The sequence below is a fragment of the Neoarius graeffei genome, chromosome 11 (assembly GCF_027579695.1).
Source record: "Neoarius graeffei isolate fNeoGra1 chromosome 11, fNeoGra1.pri, whole genome shotgun sequence".
Taxonomy (NCBI): Eukaryota; Metazoa; Chordata; class Actinopteri; order Siluriformes; family Ariidae; genus Neoarius; species Neoarius graeffei.
Genome location: NC_083579.1, coordinates 11595748 through 11615182, shown reverse-complemented (window position 1 = coordinate 11615182; position 19435 = coordinate 11595748). Strand labels below are relative to the sequence as shown.

Sequence of the window (19435 nt, the reverse complement as noted above, 5' to 3'; positions counted from 1 at the left end):
TTTTCGCGGGTTTGTTTACACTCTAAGTGGAAATGATTTTTGCCGGACATTTTGTATAAAGTTTTAAATTTATCGAATTTGCAAAAAATAAAAATACGTTCCATTTCTCAAAATCCAGTGAATGTGAATAGAATAAAACAGCTATTCCACTCAATCTCGTCGTACATGGCTTATAGCTGACTCGGTGCTACGTGCATCGTTGGCTATCAGCTCATGTACGACTCGATTTCGTGGAGTAATTGTGACTTAAATATCCTTTCACAATCAATCAGGAATGTATGAATAAAATGACAAGTGTCATATAAGTCTCCTACTAATCACCGAGTCCACCCAGTCACCTCATAGTTAAACAGATCAGCGTAAATAAAGATGCAGACAGAACAGGGTCAAAACTTTGGCCAATGACTTGCTGACATTTTGGAGAAATTTTGTTAATTAATATTCACTGAAGGCAACGTGAAGATCGGTGAATAATAACAATAATAATAAAGACGAAGTTGAGGTAAACTTTTAAATAACATTGGCTAGCCTTTTTTTCCATGGTACATCAGTCAACGAGTTCAATTATCATGCTAGCTGAATGGAATATATCTGATATACCACGAAAAAAAAGCCAGCCAATATTATTATTATAATAATACATACAACACTCCTTTCAGCTGTTCAACCCGTCTTTCTCTTTCAAAATTCTCTCAAAATCTTCTGTATTTAACAAAGCAAACCTGGAGGCCATGTTTGTCTACAAATTGCCACAGTCACTCGCTAGCGTGGAACTTGTACGTCTCTGGGGGTGTTCACACGGCAACTTTTACTCCGGTGTAGCACCGGGGCTGCCCCGGTAGAGCGTTCACACGGTACAAAGTTATACCGGTGTAGCCCCTGAAAGCTGCTTAAACCGGTGCAAATCTAACCCTGCTCGGGAGGTGGTTTAAGAAATTTACTCCGGAGTAAATGCTAGTTTGCGGGGCAGCACTGATATAAAATGGGACGTCTGAACGCTACAGGTGTCGACTCGCTACGCGTGAGGAGAGTTGATTACATACGGGCATTGCATAATTTGCATCCTGGTATTTTGCGCTTCCAAAATGGCGAATATCAACAACAACAGAACTGCGCGTCTTCCAGTGTTGCCAGATTGGGCGGTTTTAAGTGCATTTTGGCAGATTTGAACATATTTTGGGCTGGAAAACGTCAGCAGTATCTGGCAACACTGGTGTCTTCATCCACGTTGTTTTCCCGGCGCTTGGTGATGCCATGACAACCGGGAAAAGGAAGTACATTTTCACGCATGCGCATATTTCATTTCCGCATTATTACTATCGTATAGCATGGTCGCAAAAACTGCCGTGTGAACGCAAGTGGGGCTGCACCGGTGCTAACACGCTTCTCTCTAGTAAGCAGGTTTGTGACGTGAACGCTCCACAAAATTTACACCGGTGTAAGATATATCGCAACAAAATACATCGGTGCAGCATCGATGCAAATATGTGCCGTGTGAACACCCCTTCTGACGTGCGAGGTCGTTGTCTTGACAACCATGCAATATCGGAAACCATATTCACCGTTCATTCTCCATTGGGTAGAGTGACGTACTGTAATACACATAGGATAAGCGACGTGCTAACAATATTGCATGCTATCGAACCAAATGAATGAAAGCCGCTAGAAGGGAATAGAACACGTTTTTATTCCAAAAGTGTCCTGTATGTACTGTATAATAATCACCAATATTCATTGAGCATGAGGTGGATAATTGTTTTAGTATAAATACACAGGTGATTATTTAAAAAAAAAAAAACCTGTGTGACAAATTTCAAAAGCAGCATGCAAATGTAATAACGGTGCGACGCAGACTTGTGTCCCATAAAATACTTTGTTTTGAAATCGATAAAATAAAATCACAAGTCCACGTTCCCTTTGAATAGTTTTAGACCAAACTCTGTAGCATCTTTACTGCTTTTAGGAACAGCGTTCTCTTTCATCATTTGTAATTCTTCCTCACTTCCGGTGACGAAGCGATTGCCCGCCGTTTTGCCGAGTCGCTCGAGGTGATTGAGAAATAGTCCGAATCTCTCGACCAATCAGCGTGCACGATTTCCTATAATCGCCTGCATAATTACACTAAAAGAGGATAATAATCATATGCTCGTATTCATACATACCTTTAATCTGTATTAATGCACTTGAACTAGCTGATCGTTTGTGATTAGATCACGTTAGATTAGTGGTTTCCAGGCAACTAAAACATGGGACTGGGCAGCATATCGGAGCTTTGACTTGTCCGGTGGGCTAGCATAACGGATTTATGATTGGTCTACCCCTGATTTGTCAAGAAGTCAGTGTTGATTTAAAAATAAATAAATAATCGCACTTTTAAACCAAGAAAAAACTCTGACGTCTCCGCTAATGTCATTAGTTAGTTAGTTAGTTAGTAAGCCAATGGGATTGTTTGTGGCTTGAAGGAAGCTCAAATTGCCAAGGAAACTCATTATCTAGGGCAAATTTGAATATTAAAAAATTCCTGGTCTCCTTGTGCTGCTCGTGGCCACTCGTGTCTTTGCGAGAAAACGAGGCCAATGGCACCAATTCCACTTTTTTCTGTTTTGCAGAACCTATAGAAGCCATGAGAAGTTCATTCTCTCCGTAAGTACCAAAAACTCTTAACAGTTGACTTTCAGGAGGCGTGCACATGGACCACCGATACATGGCGGATGGATATACACCATCCGCCCGCCATACAGACATTTTGTTTCGCCATTTTATTACTATCCTGAGGCTGACTGATAGTTTGGTGCATTTTCCTTGAACATTTTAGCACCTGCTCAGTGAAATGGCCTCGTTTGCACCAAACCTGATGGAGTTCCAGTGCGGCCTGAGACTCGGTGGTGTACGACTGGAATATGTCGGTCAAAAATATTGCATCTTGACCAAATGAGGTAGTGCATCTCAGGGTGCAGCATAACAACAAGACTGATTACAGCAAAGAGATAAAAGGTAGAAGACATACTACAGCAGTAGGACAAAAGGCTTCTTGTTACACGTCCCCTATACAGAACAGAGGACTATGGCACCTTGTTTTAAGGCAGTCCAGTTTATTCACTAGAGCTGAGAGGAAATGATTAAAGGACATGAGGAAGAGTCTGAAATTCAGCTGTGTGAGAAAGTGATGATCTGCGTCCAGTCAGGAAGAAATGGTGGAGCAGGATGGAGAGGAAAGAACGCGGACGACGATAATAAAGGATGAAGGAAAGCAGAGAAAGGAAGCTGGATCAGGAGTAAGATTTCTGTCGAGAGTGACGGGTGGTTTTGCGTTGCGTTACAGAGAAAGAAGCTCGGCGCTGAGACGTACCGTCATCTTCGAGGCGTAATGAGGACACCACCTGCTGGAAACACACAAACATTTTATTTTATTGCAGTTGAATCATTACTGTCAATTCAATAAGAAAAGAAAGTAAGTTGAACATTATATGTTGTGCTCTCCAAGCGTCTATGCTACACTAGGCATATCAGACGCTCGCTGGCCATGCTGTGAAAACTGTCCACGCAGACGCTCATCCAAGTTTCCAAATCTGTCATTGCTTACAGGAGAACTGAAGGCAAGTTTTTTATGATCAAAATTCTCTCATTTTATTAAATATAGGAATGCATTTTGATCGCTATTTTGTCGCTGCTATAGCAAGTTATGAGTGTTTGAAATATGCTCTGTAATATATCAGTCCATATGTCAGAGCAATGGCCGTAAATGAGATTCGTCGAGACCTGTGCGAGACATCGTAGGATGGAAGTAAAATGTACAGCGGAAATCAAAGTGACCGACATCTGCCAACGTTGTCAAAACGAACGTAGTCAGAGCGACAGAAAGCAGTGGGGGAGACCTTGAAATAAATAATTTTTCAAAATGCGTATTAATTAATAAACAGGTTCTAGATATTAAGAAGTTTGGAGATAATGACCACAAGTTTGGGGTCTGTACCACATACACATTTTTTTCCAAGTGTTTTTCAAGGGTTTGCTTAAACTGTTTTTGAGAGTTTTTTATTTAGTGATGTTTGGTGAAATAATTTCCCTTAAATTTAAAATAACGGGAAAATAAGAATCAATCAAAAAGTAATGTTTCAAAGCTGTTCATTAATTCTTCGTAATGCACAAACTAGCCCATCCTTTTGGCTACGAGCGGAGCCAGCTGGTAGATCAGACTTTTGCCATAGCCGGTTGGCAAAACAGCGAAAACGTCCTTCTTGAAAAGGAATGAGCGGAGAGCCTCTTCCTGCTCATGTTTCAACGAAAACTCCAAGTCTAATTCTTCTAAAACTGATTCCAAAGCGGAGTCAAACGCGCGCTGTTCACTAGCCCGTAGCCATCTTCCCTGTTGTGCTTTCTCCAGCGTCGCGCAGCCTTGTCGTCACTCCTGCAAAAGCCCGCCCAAAGAATCCAAACAAAAACCTTGCGTTGTGATTGGCGGGCACGATTTGATGCCCGGGGTGTTTTTGTTTATATGGTGTGAGGCTAGACCCACTCGCTAGGCAAAAAATATTTTTGGCCGCTAGGCGGGTGGGTCTAGTTTACTAGGCTAAGCGATCGGGAAAGTTTGAAAAAAAAAAAAAAGTAGGCAGTCATCGTCATGTAAACTCGTTTTTGTGCGATATTGGAAAATGTTTGGAAGACAGTTTTCAAATGGCGGCACTGACACCTGGCTGACACTTCTACACGTTTCGAAGTCTCGCACAAGTCTCGTGAAGATCGTGCGGATAAGTGATGCCTGCCGTGGACCAATTTCGACAAACTAAATTCAACAGGGCTAAAAACCGAATAGGCCGATAAGTATAATATTTAATTGCAATTAGTTGCCAATACGAGTCACAATATAAGATTACTAAAATCGAAAACGTAATCGAATAACACGTTAATTAAGAAATAAAGCAAGTGTAAAAATGACTTCAGTTCTCCTTGAACTCTTGAATATTTTCTATCGTGAATAAGATCATTAAAAAGCTTATAATCTCTGCTTTCCAAAAGAAATGTATCTGGTTCAGATCCGTTCAGTATTTTGGGAGGAACGGCAGGTTGAAGTTGGTACAAAAGAGTAAAAACTCTGCTCGCGGGACGTCGGGAAACTGCCGGTGCTTTTCTTTTTGAGTCATGGGAAAGCGGTCAGACTTTCTCTCTCTCTCTCTCTCTCTCTCTCTCTCTTTTCTGATCAGTTTCTGACTGGATTACTTGTGAATATCAATCAGATAACTTTTATAGGGATGCTCTTTAGCCATCACTGTTTCTGATGAAGTATTCAGGAAATTTTTCCGTCTGCTAGTTTTGATGTTATGATTCAGGGGAGACTTTGAAGTGACATTTCCATTGAAAATCTGACACAGTCACAGTGTTCATTGCAGATTTTCAACAAAAACAGACGAGACGGATTTTGTTTGTTCTTTCACTCTTGCAAACTAAATCATGAAATGCTATGGGGGTCCACGCAAATGGCACTGTGCACACGTGTAAAAACGATCACACACAAGACTCACAGGCAGGGGTGTAGTGGGCATGGTACGCAGGGGTACGCCGTCCACCCACTTCTCCCGAGGTGACAATTCCCCTGCTGGAAATTGTGAGAGGATGCAGTGCGCGAAGCAATTCGGTCACGCATGTTTGCTGGCCGTGAATGTGTGGCCTGCTATGACGCTACAATGATTGTGTGTGTGCTTGAGACAGCAGCCCCTCCCCTCTCTGCTCCCTCACTGGCCCCAGTCGGCATGGCGACGGGCCTGAGCAGGAGCGCTGAGTCACACAAGATCTTGTCAGTTTTCTGCTGTTTTTTGCTCAGGAGCAGGCCCCGAACAACGACGAATAACTCGAAAACGAAAGCAGCTATTCACAAAATTCTTTCACAGTGAGTGCTAGAAGGGTCTCCTGAATACACTGATGTAATTTTTTTGTCTGTAGTGTTAAAAATGAGGACACTAGAGCGAGTTAAAAATGAGTGACTTTTCTGTCACGTTTATAATGGGTGTCAATGAGGCCTCTTGGCTGCACTCTCCTCAGTTTGAGGCTTCTCATTCAAAAACTGTAAATCCTATCGGTTAGGTAGACACATTGTGTGAATCAGGACAAGTGTGACTACTACTTTTGAGAAAATCATGTCTGTAGAGTGAAATTTGTGGCTGAAAACACAGTTTAAGCGAGAAAGTTTGAGCTATTTTTTCAAGCTCTCTACACTCTAACTAAACGAGCTGCACTGGTGTGTAACGCAATAGACACCCATTCAAAAGCCGGATTTTCTCCCGGAACCCACATGGTGTTTGAGCCGGGACTGATCCGAAAGTGTAGAACCTAGCAGAAAAGTTGAATGCCAGATCCACAGAGGAGGAGAAGTTTTCCTACGTTTTAGAGTTTGAATCACGTCTCTAGGTGAAAGCATGCCAGAGCAGCGGATGTTTGAAAAAGTGCTTTTCTTTCAATTAATTCCATAGAAATGAATGGGGTGGAGCCGGCCCCCGCCTCCGCGGTGGGGGAATGGGGCGAGGGAGAGGAACAGAAGGAGAGAGGGAGAGGGGAGGGGAGACATCACGAATCGCGTACCCCCACTTTAAAAATCTCCACACCACTGCTCACAGGTGAAATGTCCGTCCACAACCTCGGACTTGATGGTTTATACAGTTCACTGCTGCACATACTACTATGCTCTCATATATAACACTTTTTTTTTTTTTTTTTTGCGTGTTACACTCTTGTCCATCACTGACTCGATTAAACTGCATGATTGTTTGATTCTTTCCTCCGTACCCGAGTGCATAGAGCGGATCTTCCCTGACCAGGTGAAGATGCAGAAAAGGTGGAGGAAGGTTTCACAGGCTCTTTGGTGGGTTCAAGCATTCCCTAAGAGAGAGAGAGAAAGTGATTAAACATTTGAAACTCTAATCTGTATAATTAGCTCAGAAAACATTTCAGAACCAGTAAATCGGCAACTACGATTCCAACTATGCCGGAAGTGTTTTAGACTTTCGCGATCAGTGCATTAGGATCATTTGTGGCATGATTAGTGCTGGAATTAACTCACCAGTCCAGCAGCGAACATTGGTACGATGACAGGCTGCTTGTTCTGACCAGTAAACAACTGCAAAAGACAAACAAACAAATAGTGATTTCAGATCTTACCCTCTGGGGTCTGAGGGTATTTTCTGGCACTCTAATGATTTTGTCGTCAATTTCAACAATTCTAAGCAGTATTTTCAAAGTCATATGACTTTTTTTGTATTCAGCACAAGTTCAGGTACAATAATATCCATGTAGTATGTATGTCACAACTGTACTTTTAAAAAAAATACCAGATAAATGAAGATGTTGTAAAAAACAGTTTTAGGTCTGTGTTGGAATGTGTGTGTGTGTGTGTGGGGGGGGGGGGGGGGGGAGCTTACCCATTGTGTCGAACAGTTTTGGTCACTTGAGCTGATTCTGTTCAGTCTGAGGAATGGATCAAGCACAAAAACTTAAATCTGCTCCATTGATTTGGACAATTAACTGGTCATCAAAAATGTATGTCCTCTTGTTCTGGGATAAAGGGTTGGCAGTGGGAGGGGGATTCAATGAGAAGGGTAAAAAAAATTTCCATTCCATTCAATGAGAAGAGTGAAAACCCCTCCAACTGCCAACTCTTAATCCCATCAGGTCAAGTCACAATGGGTAAGGTCTCCCCCACCCAGTTCTAAAACTATCTTCTACAACAGCTTCATTTATCTGGTATTTGACTCTATTCAGTGTCTCTTGAAATTAACTCTTGTACCATTTTACACAGTTCAGAGCCACAACCAACTCTGTTACACAATTACTCTGCAATTTTGCTCCCACTCCAAATTTTACTCTCAAAACTCAAAATCGAGCAAAATTAACTATTTTGAGGAAAATCCTTTAACTCCGGAAAAATTGCTCAGTCATTTTTCCTGTGTATGCACTACAGCGCACGCATATCAACTGATCTGCTCATCAGAAATAGAAGAAATATTTACACTTACTCGAGCTGATCTCTGGCTGGATCGAGTCGAAGTTTTACAAAAAAAAAAAAAAGAGGCACCGCTCATCAGTGTCGCAGTTCTCAAGATTGAACCGAATCGCTGTCTTGAATCATCCAAAGCACATAAAATCCGTGTGCCATCTCTCAACAAGTTTTACCTCCAAATAACCTAAACTACGTCTGACAGATTTTTATCCTGTTTATGGTGGGCGTTCCCACCACGAAAGAGAAACCAATTGAAACCGAAAGAGTGAAAGTGATCATGCAGTTACCATGTGAATAGTCTTTTATGAATGTGTAATTGCGCACTTAGTACTATGACTCCGGCATGACTGAGGAAGGTGACAAGTTTTATCTAATCATCTAATTTAGGTCATTTAAGAACTATAATATTATTTGGCAGTGGGCACAAAGGAAAGTGTAAAATTTCTGTCAATATGTTCATCATAAAAAACTTGAAGTTATTTATCCAAATACATGACCTGTTCATTCTAAACCTGTTGAGCTTCGCTGGTGAAGCTCTCGACCCCAAAAGGTTAAACTGCAACATTTTCAAGATATGATTTTTAAAAAAATAACAATAATATCATCCTTCATTAATAAGTGAAAAATGGTTTCTTCTGATTAGCTATAAAATTTTTCTCTCCATGCTTCCACGGAAGATGGTCACATTTTTCTGCTCTCCCTCCTTTTTTCCCTGCTTGTGCTTCTGTGCCTTGTCTCGTCTGCTGTACTTTTTGAAGAGACTCTTCCTGCATTACTTTCTAAACTAAAAAAAGCATGGAATTGATAAACTGGTCTCCTAACGAAATTGACAGTTTTCTCGACGAGAAATTTGGGTTCGGGGGAACCTGTCTGTCCTGCCGGAACGTTTGTGGCTGGTTACACGATGGACACGTGGGAGCGGTGGCGGGTCATGTGGCTGGCGATTCTTTCTGTGGAGGACACTGAAGATATTTACCTATTCGGAACCATGATTACAGGACTTTTGCTGATTGGATTAGGCATTTCCCTGGTATATCGAGGAAATCAGACAATGGTGACAACTGTTCAAAGCCCCACAAAGCTACCCGATATGATTGGAGTGGTGGGCAAAGCTGTTGGCACTCAGACTGTGGACATTCAGAACTTTAACCACAAAATGGTTGTTATCTCAGAGCAGCTTTCAGCTTTGCAAGGAATACGTTTTTCGGAGATCAATTTGAATAGAATGGATGGAATGGACAAATATGGACGAGCGGTGTGGACGTGCAAAGACTGTGTCTGGAAAGACCAAACATTTGATATCTTATCGACATTCGGCGCCCCGAGACAGCACTGGCCTTGGTTTAGGCCGTTGCTGGGGCAACATTTCCCCCTGAAGGTCACTGCCGGGAGACACTCTCGCCCTCGCATTCCTTCTCTAACTCTCCGTGGTTGCCATTTTTACCCCCAGTGTGACAAGCGGGTGCGTGACCAGCGCCTTCATGGCTGCAGGAGCGGACGGCTGCTTGCTTGCGCTAGATTACCCCCCCCACCCCTGATTCCCCCCCTCAAGTCCCGTGTTTAAAGTGTACTTGTGTTGTTGTGTGCTTATGTGCAAAAGGTTTTTAAATGTTTCCACACTGTACTCCTGACAGGAGCATTGGGGGGGGGGGGGGGGGGGGGGGGTGTTCTTTTTTCCCTTATCTCTCCTCATGTTGCGTTTCCTTTTTATCTTTATCCCTGTCTTCCTGTCCTGTCTACCCTATGTCAATTGTATGTTGTATATGTACGGACAGGTTGACGGCTAATTTCGCTGGTACATGTGACTAGTGACAATAAAGGGCATCATCATTATCATAAGCAGTTGGGAGGACGTTGGATAAGAGACACAGGACCAAACATACCAAGTCGTAGGACAGAATGAAAATTAGCACAAGTTTTATTGAAATGTAACATCATGATAAGACCCAACGGGGTGCGAACAAGAAAGAGTTAATTTCACACCAAGATTTTTTTTTTAACCATTTCAAAAATGGATGTGTCTCATTAATGGATTATACACTCTTGGAGAGATAATCAAATTATATATAAAATGTACTGCCTAAAAGCGGAGCTCCCGAGGAGTGTAAAATGTGTTAGTAAATAATCCTGTGTTATAGTTTTAAAATAAGTGCTGGATAAAAACCTATCTATCTATCTTATGTAAATAAAAATACAAATTTTGTTCTCTGGTGGTCAAGTGTTTATGAGATACGTTGCCTTGCATTTACGACTGGGTTCCCTGTGGTGGTACACCGACGTCAGTCATACTTACGGACGTCGTACGGTCGCAAAAGCCATCAAAAATCAGGTTGAGTCATTACCATATTCTCTGACGTATACAGCGTCACTCTGCACACTCGGAGCTCCGCTATAATGCTTTGTACTAGTTTTCAGAACTAAAACCAAAAACGGTTCTTGATGGCCGTTTGACCAAAATCCCAAATAAAGAAGCTAATTTGCATGTGCAACCTGATAGAATAAATAATTAAATAACAACAAATTTGGTAATGAAAACAATATTTGAACTAGAAGGTCGGTACGCGAGGTAGAGTGCATACCTCCGCCAAGCCACATGTTCGGATTTACATCAAAATCTTATCAATTGTTTCTTGGCCCATGGCTCACTTTCCTCAATAAAATATACAACAAAATATATTCATTCTGCTCTCAAACAAGCTTCCGCACATTTTTTTGGGTAGTATTAATGCATGTGTGTTAAGCCTGTCCAATATTTTTACACTTTGAAGTACAAAACACCCCAGAACCGCATATTCACAAAGGTGTTCAAACTTTTAGAGAGAATTCTAAATAAAAGGTTCACTCTGCAAAGTATTTGCAGTGATCTGAAAGTGTTTTCTACATACGATGTTGTAGATTCCCAGGCAGTCCAGCAGAACTCGGTTGCTGTGTGAGCCGACCCATTGCACCTTGAGGCCGTGGGCACTGTGAATGTCCAACAGGTGGCGCCACATGACTACAGATGCCCTGAAACAACACGGGCAAGAAAGAGGAATGAAGTGTTCTAATCCCTGCACTCATCTGCTTCTGCGGATGCAGAAATGAAATGCGATATTTAATAAATAAATGCTTGCAGAAAGTATGAAATGATGGTACTAATATTGCACATCAAGAAGTTAGAATTATTGACTACAAAAAGGAATCAGGAGTGTTACAATTTATCAGAATGTGCAAATGTCGCTTTTGGCTGAACATGGGTATAACACCTGATCTCCTCATGGTCCTGGGGTTCCAGCAGAGCCTGGAGGGTCGGCACATCGGAGTTCTCTGGAGCCATCGTCGAAGGGAAAGTGCTTTCAAAAAGATGCTGCAGTTTGTGACTCAACCCAAACTGACAGAACGAGAAAATGATGTGAGAGGAAGGAAGTGAGACCAACAGAATAATAATAATAATAATAATAATAAATAGGGTCATCTTTCTCTTTATCCTTTATATCTTTTATTTTATTTTTAAAGCTATTTTAGTCATCAAGCCTGCGACTGAAACACGCTCTAATTACTGCTAATTTTCGGCTTCTAGGATTTTTAAAAAAAAATACATTTTAGCTTACACAGTAAGCAACTCCATGTCTTAATCTAACACACATTATTTTCGAAAAAGGACCAGAAACTGACAAGGTGGACCTTAAAATATTAAGTTTTATGATCTTTTATGGAGAATATATACTGTTCTCTCATTCTGTATCATTATTTTGTTCTCCTTGTACAGTCAACAAGAGTATTTGCCTCTACTACATCACCAAGAAGAGTCTGGTTTCCCCTCACATCATCTGACATCATTTACACACACCATAGTGTGATGGGGAGGTAGACGTACTAATTTTAATTAATAATACATTTAAAATTGGGCGAACCCAGAAGGTGACCGCGAGCTGGCCGAGTGGTTAGTGTGTCTGCCTCTCAACCGGGAGGTCGTGGGTTCTACTTACAGACAGGCCATACCAAAGACCATCGTAAAAATGGTAGCTACTGCCATCTGGCAAGGCACGCTGCAATACAGATGTGAGTAGGAAGTCAAACTCTCACAGTTACCAGAGAACTAGTCCCCCACTGTAACCCTGGAGGCTGAGGGATACAGAAGCGGAGATCGGCACCACCTAAAGCACCTTAAGGGCCTGGTTAGTACTGGGATGGGAGACTGCCTGGGAAGACCAGGGCATGGCACAGGAGGGACTTTGACTTTTTTTGAAACCCAGAACGTGGCGTTACCAGTGCTTTAAAAATGTAAATACTCACCCAAAACTTATTTTCAAGTCGTACATATTTTTGTATCGACAATTATAAAGTGCAATGACAATTTTTTTGCACTTAAGTCTGCATTGCAACTTTAAGAGGGGGCAACCAACAACAATTTCCCCCAAAATTTCCCCAACATACCAAAACATTGTCAGTCTGGAGGCTTTCAGTAGAGGGTGCTGTTGCAGTACTACTTTGCTGTTCCTCACCAAATGCTGCCCATGACTCCTGCTGTACTTCAGAGTCCTCATGCTGCCCAAACTCTGCCCAACTTTCACCTGTAGTGCCTGCTAGGCTTCCAAACGGAGCTGAACTAAAATCTGCAAAGCTATCACTTGGGGGGAGTTCTGAACACATCATTTCATGATTATTATTGTCCTCCTCCTCATCTTCTGCACCCAGCTCCTCTTCCTCCTTCAAGTCCTGCAGGGTGTCTGTATCTACAAACTCATCATGCGAGGAGCAGTCTGATAGCGCAGTCACGAAGTCAGCAAATCCTTCCTGACTCATGGATTCAGTCTGGCTGACATCTGGAAAGCCCTGAGTAGCGACACTGAAATCTCCAAAGTCCTCATCCAATTCAACTGAAGACCCAACTACAACTCTATTAACTTCTCTCATCACCGGCTCTGCTTCCGCATCATGGACTATCCCCACTGTTGGGTCAACAACAGGCAAACGCAAGTCCTCAGAATCTTCTTCCAGTTCCACTCTTCCAGGAGCCACAAGGGGTTCTTTAACCACTGGGCTTACTGGAGTCTCATTATAATTCTCAGCATTTTCCTTAAACTGTGCCTCAGACATTGGATTCTTCTCTACCACTGGTGTCAGCGATGCATCAGCAACCTCTCCAAGATCTTCAGACCCACCCGGAATCTGTATTTCGCAAAAGGAAGTACTGGAAGAACCAGAAAGATAAGAGAGCGCATCATCTTCCATTTCCTCCTTCTTCAATTTTTCCTTTTTGCTTTGACCCTCACTTGACAGACTGGAATCGACTTCCTGGGATTCAGTTACCCCCTCTCCTGCCAAAGTGTCCCGAGCCTCAGATACCCCTCTCCGGGAGATGTTATCCTCCAACAACTGATGAGAATCAATGGGACCCTCTGCTCTAGAAGCTTTGTTAGTTTCTCTGCTGGAATCCTCTGCACTAGATGCTAGCACAGATTCTGCACTGTTTGCAGTAGTTACTGTAGGCCACTCCGGGTCTTTACTGGTGCAAAGTGTGAGGGGTCCATTACTAAGGCAGTGTCCCACTTGATCTCTGTGCTCATCTTTGCCACCCAGTTTAAAATCCTGAAGCTTAGAGGTACTATACTTTCCTGGAACAGGGACCATAGAGAGCACCCCCTGGGAGTCAGAGGATAAAGGGCCATTAAGGAGAACTTTCGATGCGTCCACTTTTCCATTACCACGGTCCACAGCAACATCCGTCTTGCATCCCAGTGACTTAGGATTTGCTGCTTCCTGTTCCTTCATTATTTCTTCAGTCTCTTCAATTGCCAAGTCTTTCCCTGTCTGACGGACACTCTGCGTGAACAGGTCAGGAGGCAAGGTATCCGTCTCATACGACTGATTGAATGCAGCGGACGTGTCGTACTCTGAAAAGCCAGAACTGGAGGACACCCCACAGCAGTAACCTCCGAACTCACCAAAGTCGTCTTCGTCTTCCTCCTCTCCGTCCTCATCCAGTGGAGGTGGGGAGGAGGAGTACATGCGGACAACATCAGGCTCCATGATCCTCTAGTGCCACCTAGAGGACACATAAACCTAACAAAGAAAAGGAAAACAAAGGAATAGATTCTGAGCCTGGCCTGGATGTTGCAACCAGATCAATGGTGCAATCATTATTCTTAAGCTAACGTTATGATATATTCCAAAAGTAAACGTCAAAATAAATGTTTAACACCATACTCTATGAAACAGACACAGGGTTAACCACAGCATCAACGCCCAAAAGGCTCCAGACCTTTAACACCTGTCTAAGTAGTATTTGCACCAACCAATCCATTACTACTACGATGACTTTCTCGATAATATTACATTGAACATTGGTAGTTGTTTTTAAGAGCTTGCATTTAAGACTGCTGAAATTTGAGCTACCACAACAAAAAAATAAATTAGCACCAGAATCACAAAACACATCAGGTGTTTCAGATGGACATTTCCTTTATAGATCTCATTCATTGGTAAAATGTACTCTAGTACAAAAACTAATGGTAAAGCTGACCATTGCATAAACACTTCCCTCATGATCACTGGCATGATGATAGAACCCTACAGCCATGTTGCTTGACCCCTGTGCAACCACAGGATACGTAACGAGGTCAGCACAAACAGCTTGTGTTACACAGTCTCGCTGTCTGTTCAAGCAACTCGCCAGATGCACCTTGATTTCAAAAGAACAGAAAAGCTCTAGAAAGACTAAAACACAGCGCATGCTACATTTTGCTCGTACTGGCCAATAATATAAATAATTCATTTGCACACTGGTATCCTTTTCGGAGATTGCCATGGCAGAGGTGTACCAGTACACAAATTTTAGCTTTAATATGATACTGTGGTGTCTCCCTACAATACACTTTCAAGACAGCAAAAATAAGCATTGTCTGAGTATGCGTCTTAGGTTTTCATTTTCAACTGATTAGAATAATAATGAACATTATAAAAGTACAATAACAAACATATAACCCCAATTCTAAAAAAGTTGAGACGCTGTGTAAACCGTCAATAAAAACAGAATGCGATAATTTGCCAATCATGGAAACCCGATATTTCATTAAAAACAGTACAAAGACAACATATCAAATGTTGAAACTGAGAAATTTTATTGTTTTTTGGAAAAAAAAATGCTCATTTTGAATTTGATGTCAGCAACACGTTTCAAAAAAAGTTGGGACAGGGCGTGTTTACCACTGTGTTGCATCACCTCTACTTTTAACAACACTCTGTAAATGTTTAGGAACTGAGGAGACCAATTGCTGTAGTTTTGAAAGAGAAATGTTGTCCTATTCTTCCTGATATGGGCAATTCCATGTAAATGTCAACCTCACCATGCAAAAATAAAGCAACATGTAATACATCAAAACCACTCCCAGAGATATCACCTAGGCCTGTATTTTGCAGATGTGAATAAGTTGAACCAATTTGTAACCAACCTAATATGTCACTGTCAGTCTTTCTTTCTTATAATGTAAACCCCAAGCTAAAATCAACTTTGATCATGTACAATTCTATATTATTGCCACAAGCCACAGAAATGTATGCTAAAATCCACAAAACAGCAAAACAATAGCCATCCTAAATATTATTTAAGAACTTTGATAGTTTTAGCTGATATTTAGAGAGTTTTTCAAAGGATTATGGTGGTTAAATTGCTGATTTTCTAAACATATGCCATGTCTATTTCAGACGCGTCACATCCATAACGGAATTTTGTCACATCCATAACGCTGACTTTTCCTTCCGAAACTCTGCATGAAATCCAAAATATTTTAAACAAAGATTTTTTTTTAATATTCACCTTGGACCCCTCTATCAAATGGATATCTCCATTTCGACATTAGGTTTACAATTTCACAGAGTTTGATAAAAATGTACAGTCACCCAAGAAAAGTGATACTTTTTCTGTCACATCCATAACGCATCTTTTATTGGCATTTTCTGGCATGCCCTAGATGTACTATGGGAATTGTTCTTGTTCTATCACTTCTCCAGTATGGTACAGCCTTAAAATGTGCAACACCTGTTTAAATACTGGGAGACAATAAAACATGCACTGGGTCATTTGTTGCCATTTTGAGTTCAAGTGTCACGTCCATAACGCTGGAATTGCTCATATACAGTTTCAGTTGCTCAACAGTTTGGGGTCTCCTTTGTCATATTTTGCGCTTCATAATGCACCAAATGTTTTAATGGGAGACAGGTCTTGACTGGAGGCAGACCAGTTTAGCACCTGGACTCTTACTACGGAGCTGTGCAGTTTTAATACAGTTGGGTCCATAAATATTTGGACAGAGGCAACATTTTTCTAATTTTGGTTCTGTACATTACCACAATGAATTGTGAACAAAACAATTCAGATGCAGTTGAAGTTCAGACTTTCAGCTTTAATTCAGTGGGTTGAACAAAATGATTGCATAAAAAATGTGAGGAACTAAAGCATTTTTTAAACACAATCCCTTCATTTCAGGGGCTCAAAAGTAATTGGACAAATTAAGTAATTGTAACTAAAATGTTCAATTCTAATACTTGGTTGAAAACCCTTTGTTGGCAATGACTGCCTGAAGTCTTGAACTCATGGACATCACCAGAATGCTCTGCCAGGCCTTTACTGCAGTGGTTTTCAGTTGCTGTCTGTTTGTGGGCCTTTCTGTCTGAAGTATAGTCTTTAACAAGTGAAATGCATGCTCAATTGGGTTGAGATCAGGTGACTGACTTGGCCATTCAAGAATATTCCACTTCTTTGCTTTAATAAACTCCTGGGTTGCTTTGGCTTTATGTTTTGGGTCATTGTCCATCTGTATTATGAAACGCCGACCAATCAGTTTGGCTGGATTTGAGCACACAGTATGTCCCTGAATACCTCAGAATTCATCCGGCTGCTTCTGTCCTGTGTCACATCATCAATAAACACTAGTGACCCAGTGCCACTGGCAGCCATGCATGCCCAAGCCATCACACTGCCTCTGCCATGTTTTACAGATGATGTGGTATGCTTTGGTTCATGAGCTGTACCATGCCTTCGCCATACTTTTTTCTATCATTCTGGTAGAGGTTGATCTTGGTTTCATCTGTCCAAAGAATGTTCTTCCAGAGCTGTGCTGGCTTTTTTAGATGTTTTTTAGCAAAGTCCAATCTAGCCTTTTTATTCTTGAGGCTTATGAGTGGCTTGCACCATGCAGTGAACCCTCTGTATTTACTTTCATGCTGTCTTCCCTTTATGGTAGATTTGGATATTGATAGGCCTACCTCCTGGAGAGTGTTGTTCACTTGGTTGGCTGTTGTGAAGGGGTTTCTCTTCACCATGGAAATTATTCTGCGATCATCCACTACTGTTGTCTTCTGTGAGTGTCCAGGTCTTTTTGCATTGATGAGTTCACCAGTGCTTTCTTTCTTTCTCTCTCTCTCTCTCTCTCAGGATGTACCAAACTGTAGATTTTGCCACTCCTAATATTGTAGCAATTTCTCAGATGGGTTTTTTCTGTTTTCGCAGCTTAAGGATGGCTTGTTTCACCTGCATGGAGAGCTCCTTTGACCGCATGTTTTCTTCACAGCAAAATCTTCCAAATGCAAGCACCACACCTCAAATCAGCTCCAGGCCTTTTATCTGCTTAATTGAGAATGACATAATGAAGGAATTGCCCACACCTGCCCATGAAATAGCCTTTGAGTCAATTGTCCAATTACTTTTGGTCCCTTTAAAAACAGGGTGGCACATGTTAAGGAGCTGAAACTCCTAAACCCTTCATCCAATTTTAATGTGGATACCCTCAAATGAAAGCTGAAAGTCGGGACTTTATGTCCATGTCCATTATATAACTATAACTTGAATATGTTTCAGTAAAGAGGTAAAAAAACAAAATTTGTGTCAGTGTCCAAATATATATATGGACCTAACTGTATGTGGAGAAAGTGATTTGGCATTGTCTTACTGAAAGAAGGAAGGCTTTCCCTGAAAAAGATTTTGTCTGGACGGCAGCATATTGCTCTGAAACGTGTAGATATCATTCAGCATTAATGATGCCTTCCCAGATGTACAAGCTCCCCATGTCATGTGCACTAATGCACCCTCATACCATCACAGACGCTGGATTTTGAACTGTGCACTGATAAGCTGGATGGTCCCTCACCTCTTTAGCCTGGAGGACGTGGGGTCCATGATTTCTAAAAAGAATTTCTACTTTTGATTCGTCAGACCTCAGGACAATTTTCCACTTCGCCTCAGTCCATCGTAAAAGAACTCGGGCCCAGAGAAGGTGGCGGTGTTTCTAGATATTGTTTATATCTGGTTTTAACTTGCATTTGTGGATGCAGTAATGAACTGTTTTCACAAACGATGGCTTTCTGAAGTGTTCCTGAGCCTGTACAGTGATTTCCACTACAGACACGTGTCTGCTTTTAATGCAGTGTCTCCTGAGGGCCTGAAGATCACAGGCATCCAATGTCAGTTTTCAGCCTTGTTTCTTGCATACAGAGATTTCTCCAGATTCTCTGAAGCTTTTAATGATATTATGGACCATAGATGATGTGATGCCTAAATTCTCTGCAGTTTTACATTGAGGAAGGTTATTAAATTGTTGCACAGAACGGTGAACCCCTCCCCATCTTTACTTCTGAAAGTCTCCGCCTCTCCGGGATGCTCTTTTTATACCCAATCATCTTACTGACCTGTTGCCAATTAACCTAACTAATTTTTTTCTAGCATTACATAACTTTCAGTCTTTTGTTGTCTTTGATCCAACTTTTTTTGAAACATGGTGCTGACATCAAATTCAAAATAAGCATACGTTGCTCAAAAAACAAAATTTCTCAGTTTCAACATTTGATATGTTGTTTTTGTACCATTTTCAATGAAATATAGGGTTCCCATGATTTGCAAATCTTCACATTCAGTTTTTATTTGTTTTACACAATGTCCCAACTTTCACTAGCGTGACTTACAAAAGGGACGTGTCTGAAACAACATTACTGTTAGCTTGTTGCACCATCAGAGTCATGCAACTCTCTGTAGCCTCAGACGTGTTTTTGAACACTGCATTAGTTCAGTGCAAGAGAGTTTGCTGTGTGTCCGCGGTATATTCACTATATGTTTGCTGTATCAACACTGGTATGTTGTTCACACAGACAGAGGATGTGGCACACTAATGATTCGGTCCACCAGATTTTAAAGTTTTGGCACACTGTAATATCCCAAGCAGCAGATCTTAACATGTACGGGGAGTCTTCCAGCCTTTGTTTGGTGCTTAATGTAGGCACTAATAAATGTTCATGCCACTGTGTTGGTTCTGAAAAAACAGCATGCTTAGGAGAGATCTTGCCTGAATCAAGATTAAGAGGAAGTTACTTTTGCAGAAGAGGAAGCATGGATTTCCTTTCTGAGAAATACCTTCATTTTTTACCTTTTATGATACGGCCTACTGCAACACAGATGTGTAATTGAGAGGTTAGAAA

The 19435-nt window shown here is 41.5% G+C and overlaps 1 protein-coding gene across 6 annotated transcripts in view; it reads right to left on the bottom strand.

Moving 5' to 3' along the window:
- Positions 1 to 19435, bottom strand: part of aftphb (aftiphilin b) — a 51334-nt gene that overhangs the window by 23680 nt on the left and 8219 nt on the right. For 3 of the 6 annotated variants that reach the window (XM_060933412.1, XM_060933414.1, XM_060933416.1), the window contains exons 2-7: positions 12404 to 14032; positions 11233 to 11357; positions 10873 to 10993; positions 7052 to 7108; positions 6778 to 6870; positions 3350 to 3383 (exon numbers count right to left, since the gene is read on the bottom strand). In XM_060933412.1, the coding sequence (XP_060789395.1) occupies positions 3350 to 3383; positions 6778 to 6870; positions 7052 to 7108; positions 10873 to 10993; positions 11233 to 11357; positions 12404 to 13999 (2026 nt within the window). In that variant the 5' untranslated portion in view covers positions 14000 to 14032. The remainder of the gene's footprint in view (positions 1 to 3349; positions 3384 to 6777; positions 6871 to 7051; positions 7109 to 10872; positions 10994 to 11232; positions 11358 to 12403; positions 14033 to 19435) is intronic. The other 3 variants (XM_060933413.1, XM_060933415.1, XM_060933417.1) reach the window with 1 other exon arrangement.